Source organism: Notamacropus eugenii, chromosome 6 (genome assembly GCF_028372415.1).
Source record: "Notamacropus eugenii isolate mMacEug1 chromosome 6, mMacEug1.pri_v2, whole genome shotgun sequence".
Classification (NCBI taxonomy): domain Eukaryota; kingdom Metazoa; phylum Chordata; class Mammalia; order Diprotodontia; family Macropodidae; genus Notamacropus; species Notamacropus eugenii.
In genome coordinates, this window is record NC_092877.1 from 388147882 (window position 1) to 388160687 (window position 12806).

The 12806-nt window shown below is 54.5% G+C and overlaps 1 protein-coding gene across 1 annotated transcript in view; it reads right to left on the minus strand.

The window, feature by feature from the left end:
* The window catches only part of TRPV3 (transient receptor potential cation channel subfamily V member 3), a 50381-nt gene extending 44687 nt beyond the window's left edge, over positions 1-5694 (minus strand). Inside the window, exons 1-2 of the mRNA XM_072618992.1 lie at positions 5460-5694; positions 3247-3369 (exon numbers count right to left, since the gene is read on the minus strand). Of these exons, the coding sequence (XP_072475093.1) occupies positions 3247-3365 (119 nt within the window). The 5' untranslated portion in view covers positions 3366-3369; positions 5460-5694. The remainder of the gene's footprint in view (positions 1-3246; positions 3370-5459) is intronic.
* Positions 5695-12806: the final 7112 nt, after the last annotated feature.

Below are 12806 nucleotides of genomic sequence, written 5' to 3' on the forward strand. Positions count from 1 at the left end.
ACTAATTAATGAGATCCATTCAAATCCAAACAACTGAATTTTCACCCTCACCTCACCTCCAGCCAAAGGCAAACAGGAGAAAGATGGAAATAGGAAACGAGGGAACTAGAGGAAGACAGGCACCTAGAGTTGGAGCTGTGAACTGGGCCAGTTTATTCAGGAAAGCCGTTGGAATTGTGCTTTGAAAAGGTGACCCAGGTGGCCCCACTCCTGGGTTCAGAGAGCTCATCACTAGGTGTGGACCCCAAAGAATTCAAAGACAGGAAAGAAGGATCGCCTGTTCAGCCAAATAGTCACAGTGGCACTTTCTGTGGTAGCAAAGAACTGGGGACAAGGCAGATACCCAGCATCCAGGAAATCCTCACATGAATTGTGGTGTGTGAGTGCAAAGGCATATTCATTATCTGCTAAAGGAAACAGCATGTAGGAGGGATACAGAAAAATGCAGGAAGACTTCTCTGAACTGCAGAGTGAAGAAAAGCATAACCCGGGTAGACGTGCCCAGTGAGTACAAAAAGAAGAGACCACCCCAAACCCAAAGGAAACACCAAGTCATTAGAACAACTGAGCTTGGCCTCAGGAGAGAATGGGGAAGATGTCCCTCCCCTCTGGGTGCTTTTTCTGGGCTGCATTTTTTCTTTCTTTTCTAATCTGAGTTTCTAAGAGGGACATAGTCAGACACGAAGGTAATGTAAGAACAAGTTGTCAATACCAGAGTGTGGTAAGGCTCTCTTCCCTCCTTTCCACATGGGCTGTCCCCCTCAGGAATGCACCTGGAAGGAGCACAGTGAACAGAGAATGGAAAAGATCTGAGAAGATTTCTCTAACAAATTATCTTGTCTGTCCAGGGGAGCGGGTTCAGCATAGTTAGGTTCTAACATCACAGTCCCCATGTACCACATGGGGAAGTCAAAATGACACTGAGGAAAACCAAGACAGGCAAAGCGGATGGACCAGTCTACAGGTGACATCCATTCATACTTGAGGGGGTGCAATTATGAGAAGCCTGGGGGACTGACTCGCAAGACATCTGGAAGAAGGGATGATGCCAAAGGCTGGTAGTCAATTGCAGACCTTGTTGTTACCCCCAAAGGGTTGACAGAGAAGACCAATGATGTTCATCCCCTATCCCTGCTTTCCCATCGCTACCGAATATTTATGAGACATTATTAAAACATCTTCCAGAGACATGCATGGCTCAGCCCTGAAGGGCTTGGTGCTCTGGGAGCTCACAATACTTTCAGGGGGCCCTGGGGTTCCCCCTTCTGCCTGCGACAACTTAGGGGGAAGAATGTGTCAAAGCATGTCTGAGAGTATTGGCCACAGCAGCAGAAAGCTGCCCAATCAGGAGATGGTAAGAGGATTGACTCCATCCTCTGGCCTTTCCTTGTGTTCTCAGGAAAATGGGTGGCATGGAACACAAACTGGCCTAGGTGACCCCAAGACCAGAACTCAAAGCCAGCCTGGCTGCCTCTTCAGATTGGTGACTGAGTTGGGCATTTCCAGCCTTGTTGGCAACTTTGTGAGCTCCATGATTAAGAGTGCGTGGGTTGCTCAGGTGGCATAGGCCCCACTATGCAAGGTGCCTAGACACCCCTGAAGGGGAAGTGCTGGGCGCAGAGCCAAGACAAAGGTAAGATGCTGACTCAGTGGCCTTTCAAGATGTTCTGGGCAAGCATGAAAGTAATTAACCATTACTGCTGCTTAGGTAAGTCCCTTGGTCAGTGCATCCTTGGGAGCATTTTGTGTCTCATGCCTTTCTTTTGTGTGGAGGAAATAAATAGCTGTCCTATGCCCAGTTTGGGGCAGCTAGGTGGTACAACGGATAGCGTTCTGGGTCTGGGGAGTCAGGAAAACCTGAAATCCCCTGAGTTCAAACCTAGCCTCAGACACTTCCTAGCTTGGTGACCCTGGGCAAGCCCCTTAACTCTGTCGGCCTCAGTCTCCTCATCTGTAAAATGAGCTGGAGAAGGAAATAGCAAACTGCTGTAGGATCTCTGCCAAGAAAACTCTGCCCCTAATGGGGCCTCCAAATGACAACACAAAAAAGTCTGGTTTACATTGCGTATTCCCCCCCTCTCCAGGAATAGGCCTCACAAGCCAAATCTAAACATCAAATGATTCTCCCTGGGCTATGGTGGGGGGGGGGGAGCAGTCAGGGAGATGGAGGAAAGCGAGTCTGACCTCTACAGAGGCTGGACTTCCTCAGGACTGAATCTGGTCCTCATGGACCTGAGTCCAGAGCCACAGGTGCCTGCAGGAGAGGTAAAGTAGCCGCCCAGCCTCCCTGGGCCCACCAGCAAGTATGTGGGCATGACACCAGAGCCACGGAGGAAGCGTCCAGCAGAAACTTGGGCCTTGTCAGCCCAGCCTCCTGTCACCTTACTCCATCCCTACATGGGGAGCACCTCACAAGAAGGCTGGATGAGCCTTTGTGGACAAAGGGTAGGCAGGACTCCTGGGGGTGGGCTGAGCTGGGAATTCCACAGATCCCTTCCAACTCCAAGATCTTTGGGGAAGAATTGGACCCAGGACAGACAAGTCTGTCTTGTGCAAGACCGAGTTTGGGCACAGATATGTCGAGGTGACCCTGAGATTGTCTGGATTCTACCCCCACTTCCCCAGGGCCTGGAACCAGAGTGAATGAGCCAGTTCTAGGAAGTCAGTTCTAATTGATGGTTAAAGCTGGGCCTGAGCTTAGGTGAGGTCAGCAGGCACCAGGAGAATAGCCCACTGGAGGAGTCCAGAGATTTCTGAGGCAAGCAGGGAGTTACATGGGGGTAAGTCAAACCACACACAGGCCTCTAGGAGACAAGATTGCTGCCCTTGCCCAGAGTGCACAGGACCTCCTCCCAGCCCATATGCTCCTCAAGGCAGTTCTGTGAGCTAGGAAGTCTCTTTGTCCCTACTCTACAGAAAAGGAAACCGAGGCCCTGAGGCTTGCTTGCCTCAAGTTTTACAGGTAGGAGGCAGCAGACTTTTGACTCCATGATCAGCCTGTCCTGCCCTACACCTGCTTGGGTCCCACTTTGGTGCCGTGTCCACATGATGGGCAGTTGCCAAAGGTCCATCTAAAATCCAGCACACTCTGGACTGCCCCCACCTACCTAGGAATGTTCCACTGGGTACTACACCAAAGTTGGGCTTTGACCCATCAGTCCACCACCATGTCCTGGGGAAGGGTCCCAGCACCCCAAGGAGAACAGGAGACACCTGACTGCAGGAACTGAGCAGACCAAGGCTTACCTTTTCTTGGTGGGTGTGATGTCGGGGGGCCTCCTCTCCAGCGGGCATATGGGGACTGCACTGGGAGTACTGGTTTTCTTGCCCATTAGTGGGATCATTTCCTTGGGATTCTTGCTCATGTTTCTGTAAGACCAACACGGGCACTGTCAGTGACACTCCTTCGGAACGCTGGTTCCACTTTCTCCCCAGGGTCAATGGTGCTGTGGGTACCAGTGACTCCTCCAGCCTTGCTCTTGTATGGGCATGTGGTGGGAGGGAAGCCCACCTGAGGGGTTCTGGAGCCTCCAGCCTTAATGGCAGTGTGAGGACTATGGCAGGTACTGAGTCCTGCCCCAGGCTCCCCCAGGAAGCAGCCACCAGTGGCCTTGGGGATCTGGTCCTGGAGCTCCTATACCAGGAAGGCTGCAGCTTCTGGGTCCATTGAAGAGATCACCCCAAGGACCCTGGAGGGCTCTCCCTGGGGCATCAGAGTGAGGAAGGGGCCCCTGAGCCACTGAGTATGAGCTGCGTCAGGAGAGGGCCTTGGGATTGACCCACACACACACCAGGAAGCTGCTACACATCTTGAGGGAGTAGGAACAAGGGCAGAGGTCAATGAAAGTCTCCTCTCCTTCTCAGGGGGCACAGGGATGGTGGGCTTGGCCATGAGGGAGGCCTTGGCTATAGAAGGGCAGATCTGGGCAGAGATCAAGGGTGACCAGATCCTTCCTCCTCTGGGCCACTGGGATTCTGGACCCTCCTTTAGTAGGCCGGTCTGAGGTGCCTGATGTATAGCCCTTCTGGGTGCTGTCTGAGCATCACAGGTTTGGAGGGTGTATACTGGGGGTAGGGTGGGGTGGTGGATGAACTGGGAAGGCATCCTGTGTGTGGGGAGCCTCAAGACCAAACTCAGGACCTCAGGGTAAAGGGGTGGGACAGAAGCCAGGGCCCCCAGCTCTCTGGGAGCCTCAGAGGGAGATGCCCCAGGCTAGGACAAGGTCTGGCCCTGGTCAGAACCGACGCAGGGCAGGCAGAAGCTGCCAGCCGGGCCACTTCAATGTCAGTATCTCCCTGGGGGAACTTGGGAATCAGAGATGTCCAGAGGAAACAGGCCCAGAGAGGGGCCTCCTTCAGAGGGTCAGTGGCAGAGCCACGACCAAAGCCAGTCCTCCCAATTCCAGCCTGGCACATGAGGGAGCAGGGGAGGAAGCCTTCAATGTGGGCACATGTTTCATGCCAAGTTGTGCCAAGCAACCCCCTGCACATCCTCCTAGTGCCAGGAGGCAACTGAGGCAAGAACGGCTCCCAAGTCCTGTCTCAGAGGGAGCTGCAGCGCAGTCCATCCCTCTGGACAAGCCAAGCTTCCCCCAAGATCCTTGGGGACACTGCGCTCCACTTCTCAGACTGATAAACAGAGACAGCTAGTGCTGGAGCATTCCTCCCAAGGATCCTGAGGCAGCTCTGTGCCTGGAATCCCTGGGGCCTCCCTGGCTGCCCCTGGGAGAACAGAAGGAGCCAAAGACTTGGTCTGGGCCACCTCTTCCATCTGCCCCTGGCACTGTGCCGACCAAGGTGAGGTATTCTGGGGATCTGTGAGCCTCTGCCCCTTCCCCCACAGAAGGCCCCTTGAGGCAGACAGGGATTCTGAGGTGGCAGCTGGGCCTGGGTGGATGCTGCTGAGTCACCTGGACCAATCCTGAGCTCTGATCTAATTGACTTGGCCTGAATAGGTGCCCAGGAAATACAGGTGCTAGGAAATCCTGGAAGTCATCCCGGGAAAGGCCCCTGCTTTCTCTGCTTCCTTCACCTGCCCCTGTCAGGTCCTTGGGCTGGCTGGAGCTCAGCCCCAAAGCCCAGAGATGCATGCTTTGAGACCCTGGTTCCCCAACAGCTGAACCAGCCCCTCCCCAGACCCTCCAAGTCCACCTGGCTAGCAAGTTGTCACAGGTTTGACCTGGGCCAGGAATCCCCCACCCCCAGAATGAAGCTTGGAGTCAGATTTCAACCAGGTCTGCTGGGATCTGCCTCCTTCACCCCCCCTCCCAGCAGGTGTGACGAGCCAACCAAGGAAGATTTCTCCTTTCCTTTGCCCAGTGACCCAAGTGACCTGTCCATCTCTCCAGCTCCCTCTGGGGAAAATGACCAGCCTAAGCAAGTGGGCACTGGGACAAGAGAGCTAGCCTCGGACTTCCCCGACCCCATTGAACCCCCCTCGGGATTCCTCTGGCCCTTACCGTCTGTCTGAGAAAGGAGGTTGGCAGCTGGGTGGGCTGGGACAGTTCCCCTCCCGGGAGGTGGTGGCAGTGGCGAGGCCTGGGCCCCTGGGGCTGGCCCCCCTGACTGGAGATGTGTGGAAGGAGCCCGATGTCGGGAAGCCCACATTCCGCCTGGGCCCTTGCCTCCAGGAGGCAGGTTAGGGATAAGTACAGTCTCCAGGTGCAGGGTCACGCCTGGAATGAGGCAGCAGATGGAAAAACTGGCTGGACCACAAGAGGCTGGCGGGGTTGACAATCCAATGGCTGTGGGCCCCACCACTTCAGAGGCAGGTCTGGCGTGTGAGGCTCTGAGTCACAAGATGATCCTCAGCTGAAACATCAGCACTGCACCACCCACATGAGCAGGCGGTACTCACCTGTGCCCATGACTATCTTGCCTATCAGCCTCTGGGACCTGGAGCATTGGCACCTCCACACTCACAAGGGCAGAACTCCCCTGTGCCCATGACCACCTTGCCCACCAGCCTTTGGGACCTGGAACATTGGCACCTCCACTCTCACAAGGGCAGAACTCCCCTGTGCCCATGACTACCTTGCCCACCAGCCTTTGGGACCTGGAGCATTGGCACCTCCACACTCACAAGGGCAGAACTCCCCTGTGCCCATGACTACCTTGCCCACCAGCCTTTGGGACCTGGAACATTGGCACCTCCACGCCTACACGGGCAGGCAGCACTCACCTGTGCCCTGGCCTCCTCCTTTGTTCCTGGGGCAGACTTGGGGGCTATCATGAGGGCCAGGCTGGACAGCAGCAGCAGGGCACCCAGTGTCCCCTGAGTCAGCAACCAGTCTGCACAGGTCCTCGGCTCCAGCAGAGGTGCATGGGGGGAGGGGATGCCCCTTTACAGGCCTGTTTAGGTTACCATTATGTTCACAGAGATCCAGCTTCTTGGCCTTGGCTTCGGATCCCTCCAAGGCTCTGATGTTTTGTGTATCTGCTTTCCCAGTCCCTGAAGGGCCAGGAGACCACGGTCCCACTGGGGGCCTGCCTGCCTCCCACTGAGATCCTTCTAATGCACCATCTGACATCCCCCAGCCACCCACTCAACCACTGCACTGGCTCCCTATGGCCCCAAGGAGCAAATACAAAACCCTCTCTCTGGCTCAGGGAACTTTGCCACCTGCCCCCTTCTCCCTTTCCACACTTTCCGCCCTCTACAACACCTCTGTGACCAAAGGACTAAGGCTTTGTGTCTGGAGGCCCTCCCTCCTCATCTTCCCCAGGAAGTTTTGCCCAGCCCCCCCTCACTCCAGGCCTTCCTGGATACTCCCCAATTTATTTACTGTCTAGCTGGTTTAGGGGGTTGTCTCCCTTAATTCCTTCACGGGCTATTGAGAGACCCCAAATTGTGAATGAAATGAAAAGCTTTGAGTTAGGAATGTCTAGTGAAGCCCTGGGGAAGTCAGCTGGGGATGTGGGATCAATCCTGGTCCATTTTACAGATGAGGCAGCTGGGTGGGGGGGGAGGGAGGGTCCAAGGCCTATACAAGTAAAGCAGTTTATGAGTTGAAATGCCAGAACACGAACGCAGGCCTCTGGACTCTTGGCTCAGAATTGTGCCCCGCTTTCCACACCCAAACACACACACACACACACACACACACATACATAGACACATAGACACACACAGGTGCACACACACACACAAACACGCACACACACACGCACACGCACACACAGAGACCTGACTGGCTGGGTCCTTCAAGGTCTCGCCCCCCCCCAGCCTCAGTCTTTCCCTGTGATCTCCAGAGTAAACCTCTGCTGTCTGTGCTCTCTGTGTGTGCCAACCCTGAGTGGGGCAGAGGGAAGGCAGAAATGGGGCCATGGGCCACAGGTTTCCTTCTGCAGAGCCCACACAGGCCTGAGAAGCTGCCCACATGTCCTGAACACACATGGCCCCTGGGGAGTGGTGGTGAATTGCCCGTTCCCCAGGAGCCCCTGCTCCTTCCCCATGCCCACTTCAGGGCTAACAATGGCCCCACCCTCCTAGAGGGCGTCACTGCCATCATTCTCCCCATTACACAAATGGAGTAACGAAGCCTGGGAAGGAAGTGGATGGGCCTGAGGCAGAGATCCAGCCCAGGGCCTGTGGTTTGGATGAGCAGGAAAGTACCCTTGGGCCACCTCCTTCCTGTTTCACAGAGAAGGAGACTGAGGTTGGGGTGGGGGAGAGTCACAGAGCAGCTTCATGGAGAGTTGGGACTAGAATGGAGATCCAGCCCTTGGAGGGACGTCCTTCCTTCCACCAAAGCCCTTCTATCATTAGCTGGGTGATCCCAGGAGAAGCCCTCCATTCCTAGGGGACCTCCCAGAGCTCCAGGGAGGCTCCATTGCCTTTTCTGTGATATCATGAGAACCTGAAGGAGTTGGTGGGCCCAATATCTGTTCCCATTTTAAAGATGGTGAAACTGAGACCCAAAAAGGACAGTGGACTTGTCCAAGGGCACCTGGCCAGCTCCCTGGGGCTGGACAGTGTCCTGTTAGTGACCAAGGGGAAGGGAAGAGAGTGCACTGCCAGGGATGGGCTCTCAAGAGCTGAGCTCTGCCCCAGAAAACTTGGAGGGGGGCCTGGGGAAGCCCTTATCCACAGACACAGCAGTGTCTCTGCCCAGCAGCATCTGCTGGGTGCACTCCTCACCATTTTAACCTCCCGGGCCCCAGGAGCCAAAGCCCCTGACACAGCTGGCTCACCTGCTGTGGGTACCCCCCAAGGCATCAAACCACAGAGGATGCACTGCGGGCTTCACACCCTCACGTCCTCCCCTCTCCTCCCGCTCTACAAGCACTCCCTGCTGCTATCAGCACTAGTGATTTTCTGGGGCTGAGGGAATGGCTGCTGCTTCCCATGAGGCGGGTCTCAGCCCTCTTCTGAGTCACCCTGGAAATCCCAGGCTGGGGAAGTCCCCTAGGTGCTGTGGGACCAGCAACCCCTCTTCTGCATGTGGCATGGAGGGGACGGGTGGGGAAGCTAGGAGCTAGGAGCTCCCATGGGTCATTGGGGTCTGAGCCCAGTGAGGGGTGGAAAGGGCAGAACCACCCTCACTTCCTCCCCGACATTTCCTCTCCCTGCTACATCCTACCAGTGTGAGACACTAGAAATGGGAGTAGTCTGTGGCCAGGGCCAAGGGTCAGTCTGTGGTTGTGGCCAGACTTAGGGTAGGTTGGTGTCAAGTGCATCTGTGGCCAGAGAGCCATTAGTGGCAGGGGCCAGTCTGGTGGCAGTCTGTGGCTGTCCTGAGGGGTACAGTTTCTCTCTCAGTAAAGGGTCAGAGTGTGGCTGAAGTTGGGGGGTCATTTTTTGACAGGGAAAAGAAGGGTTTTGTTTCCACATTTCTGCAGTCACAAACTGGCCCCAAGAGGCTCAGGGCATGACATGCTGATCTATAACCACTGAGAAGACAGGCCTCCAAGAGCACAGAACAGGCCCAGACCCAGCCCCAAACACAGGGAGCTGTAGGTGAGACACCCCCTCTCTCCTTGTGCCCCATCATCGGTGATGAACTTTCCTGAGCATGTAAATAAGGGAACTGGAATTTCTGGACTGGCCCAGCTGGACCTAGGCAGGAGGCCCAGCAGCTCTCAGGAACACTGGGAAGAGGGGGTGGGGGTCTTCCAGACTGGAATCCCTAAGTCAGGAGCCCCAGCATCCCCAAAGGAGTCCAGCTCTGCCCCGGAAAGTTTCAGAGGGAGCCATGTCAGAATCTCATCTCTTATTGGGCTGATAGGCTGTGATAGACTGTGTAGGGTGAGGGACCGGGAGGTCACACTCCTGGCGGGGAGGTGACTGGAAGGACTGGGCAGTCCCTCCCCAAGGAGCTGAGCCCCCCAAGGCAGGCAAGAAACGGGACCACAGCCAGTTGGAAGAGATGGACCAACTGAGGCAGGGAAGGGATAGGCCAGCGTGCCCCTTCTGGGCCTCCCCTGAAAGAGAGACCAGCCCTCCCTCAAACGGGGATGATCCTGGCACCCCCCTGGCAGAATACACCCCTCCAAAGCCCTGGCTCAAAGCTGCTGGGAAGCTGGAGCTGAGGTGACACCTTGTGGCCCTGATGGCTCATGACAGGCCCATGCTGTGGCCCCCACCCAGAGAAACCTGCCCAGAATCTGCACTGTCCCGAGGCCCCTCTGTCTCCTCCTGCCCACTGCAGTTGTCCCGGGAGGCCCCTAGTCTCAGGCTGCCCCTCTGTCCTTCCCCCACAGATACTCCTGGGTCCGCCCCCTGGGGTCAGACACCCCCCACCCTGCACAGTGGCCCCTCTAGTGCTGGACATCAGCTCTCACATCACCCTCTGCCTCCAACCAGTCTTCTCCAGGTTTTGCAGGCCCTTCTATGGATGGCAGGCCCTCCAGCCTGGTGGTTCCCTGGACCTCAGTCCTCCAGTCAAGGCCAGACAGCGCCGAGGGCAGAGGCCAGGGCACCTCCCTATCTCTGGATGGGCCAGCTCCAGTGGGTCTGTAGTCTCCTCTGGACCTACCTGTCCTGTGCCACCTCTCTCTGCCCTCCCATCCCAGAGCACCCCAGGGAGCCCCCAGACTCCCTTCTCCGGGGGAGCCCCCAACCTCCCCTAGTCCCAGCCTCCTCCAGGGGAGCCTGGTACATGACACAAGCCACCTCTGTTCTCCTCCCTCTGGAGAGCTACAATGTAGCTCCTTCACTGTTCCCAAGGCCACCTTCCCTGCCTCTCCAGCGCCCCCTGGGGGAGCTTGTCTGCTTCTACTCATGGAGCCTATGGTCTACCCATAGTGGCAGCCTGGCAGCCCTGCTGGCCCTGCAGTCAGGAAAGCTTGAGTTCACATCCAGCCTCAGACCCTTACTGGCTGTGTGACCCTGGGCAAGTCGCTGAACCTCTATCTGCCTCAGTTTTCTCGGCTGTAAGATGGGGATCATCACAGTCCCTGCCTCCCAGGTTGGCTATGAGGACTGACCACAAGGACCACTTGGCCCAGAGGAGATGCTAGAGAAATACTAGTTCCCTTCCCCCACCAATGGGCACCAGCTTCTACTTGGAGAGCTGATTCTTTGCACCCATGTGTGAGACCCAACATTTGTCCTCATTAAACTCCAGCCTCATGAGGCCTTTTTGTCCCCCTCATCTTGGGGTCATCTCCAGATGGAGTGAGCCTACTGCCTCTGCCTCAATCTAAATCATTGGCAAGAAAGGTGGGTTTTTTGGGGTGCCAAACACAGATCCCTGGGGCACTCCACAAGGGACCCCCCCACACACACACACACTCTGCCCCCTTGACATGGAACCATGAATGACTGATCTTTGGATTCAGGTTTTGTGACCAAATTAGGATCTTTTACTGTTTTTGTTCTCTTAAAAGTGTCTCTGATTGAATAATGTGATTAAAGGAGATCTCCCTCACACACTGGGGCCTTGGGAGAGGAAGCTTGATGAGGGGAGTTGTTTTGGAGGAGGGTCTCAAGTACCTTTTGTACTTGAGGCACTGGGTCAGAGGATCATGCCCTCTGGCTCTAAAAAGTATATAAATACTCTGAGGGTGAGGTTTTACTTTGGGGCTTACTGACTAGAAGTGTTTGGCCAGAAGGGGACTCTGGGAAGCGCTAAGGAGTCCCCCGCATCCCCCAGGAACCCAGATGTTTCCTCTCTGGTAAAGATGTATGTATGTTAATGGTCAGACATTTTGGAAGCCCTGTCTGTTGGTCTTTCTGTTTGTATTTTCTCTGTAGTCCAGGGTGTTGACTTTTCCCCTGAACTAACTGAATGATTAAAGTGATTATTGACCCCTCAAAGGTTGCCTTCCCTGTTAGGAAGGCAGACCTAAGAACCTGTGATAGTAGGCCTCACACCGTACATATTGGGGTGCTGACTGATACAGGTATTCATCCAGGTATACTCTGCTCTGTCTCATCAAGAGGGGACAAAGTGTAGGCCCCGCATGGAGTTCTGTGGGAGACAAAGACAGAAAGGAGGCCAGGAACCTGCAGTGCGGGAGGGAGGATTCAGGCACTGCTAAGACCAGGAAATGGACACTTGGCAGTCAAAGAGCAACACCCACACAAGGGCAGGTGCACCTGTGGATGAGGGACAGAGGGCAGGGAGGAGCTCCCAGACTGCCTTCAAAAGTGGACTCAGGTGGCCGAGGTATGCTTTGAGAAATCAGCAGGACCTGCTTTCTGACAAGGTTCATCTGTCCCAGACCCTGGAGGGGTAGGGGGGGGAGTGGAGATTGGATCAGGGGAAAATGCAAAGTCCATAGGCTGACCTTGATAACTCTCCCAAACTGGGCTCCAGACTGCCTTTCCAGGCTGATCCCACCTTTCTCTGACTCTCTGTCTCTTTCTCTGTCTCTCTGTCTCTTTCTCTGTCTCTCTGTCTCTTTCTCTGTCTCTGTCTCTCTCTCACACACACACACATACACACACATACATATACACGTGACTATCAGTCCTCTCCTTGGACCTGTGATCCCCCACTTAGCTGCTCAGTTCCCAAACTGACTTGATCTCAGTTCCAGGATTTATCTCCCAGTTTGACTTGGAATCTCATTTCCCCACAGCCCTACCTCCTTCAGTTTGAACCAGGACTGTGGCATGGGTCACCAGCTCCTCTGATCTTGGTCTGAGAGCTCCTAGATGGCATCCTGTGGTCTACCTGCTTCCTTCCTTCCTTGGGGTCACAGAATTGCCTCTGGAGCTGTGTCAGGTTCAGATCTCCCTCCAGATGCAGTGAAGATGAACTTTCTCTTTGAATTTCATCTCTCTCAATAGGAGAGTTTGGGTTTTTTGTTTTTGTTTTTTTGCTTCCACTGCTACTACTATTATCATGACTCCCAATTGTAAAATATTTATCTGATGCACACTTAATTGTGTTCAAATTTTCATTCCATACGTTTCTTATACACAACAGATTTGTTGCTCAGCCATTTTGCAGCTGGGTCCAGCTCTTTGTGGCCCTTTGTGGGTCTTCTTGGCAAAGATACTACAGTGGTTTGCCCTTTCTTTCTTCAGCTCATTTTAGAGATGAGGAAACAGGCAAACAGGGTGAGGTGACTTCCCTAGGGTCACACCACTTGTAAGTGTCTGAGGCCAGATTTGAATTCAGAAAGCTGAATCTTGCAGATCCCAGGCCCAGTGCTCCATCCACTGCACCACCAGCTGCCCATACAACAGATTGTGGGTTTTATTTTCTTACCAAGTCTGTCACTCTCTTTCATTTTATTGGATTGTTAAATCCATTTATACGTAAAGTTATAATTGCAAAGCTTGTGTTTTCCTCTATTTATTTCTTAAATATCACATTCATTTTCTCATCTTTTACAGAAGAACATTGTCCCTG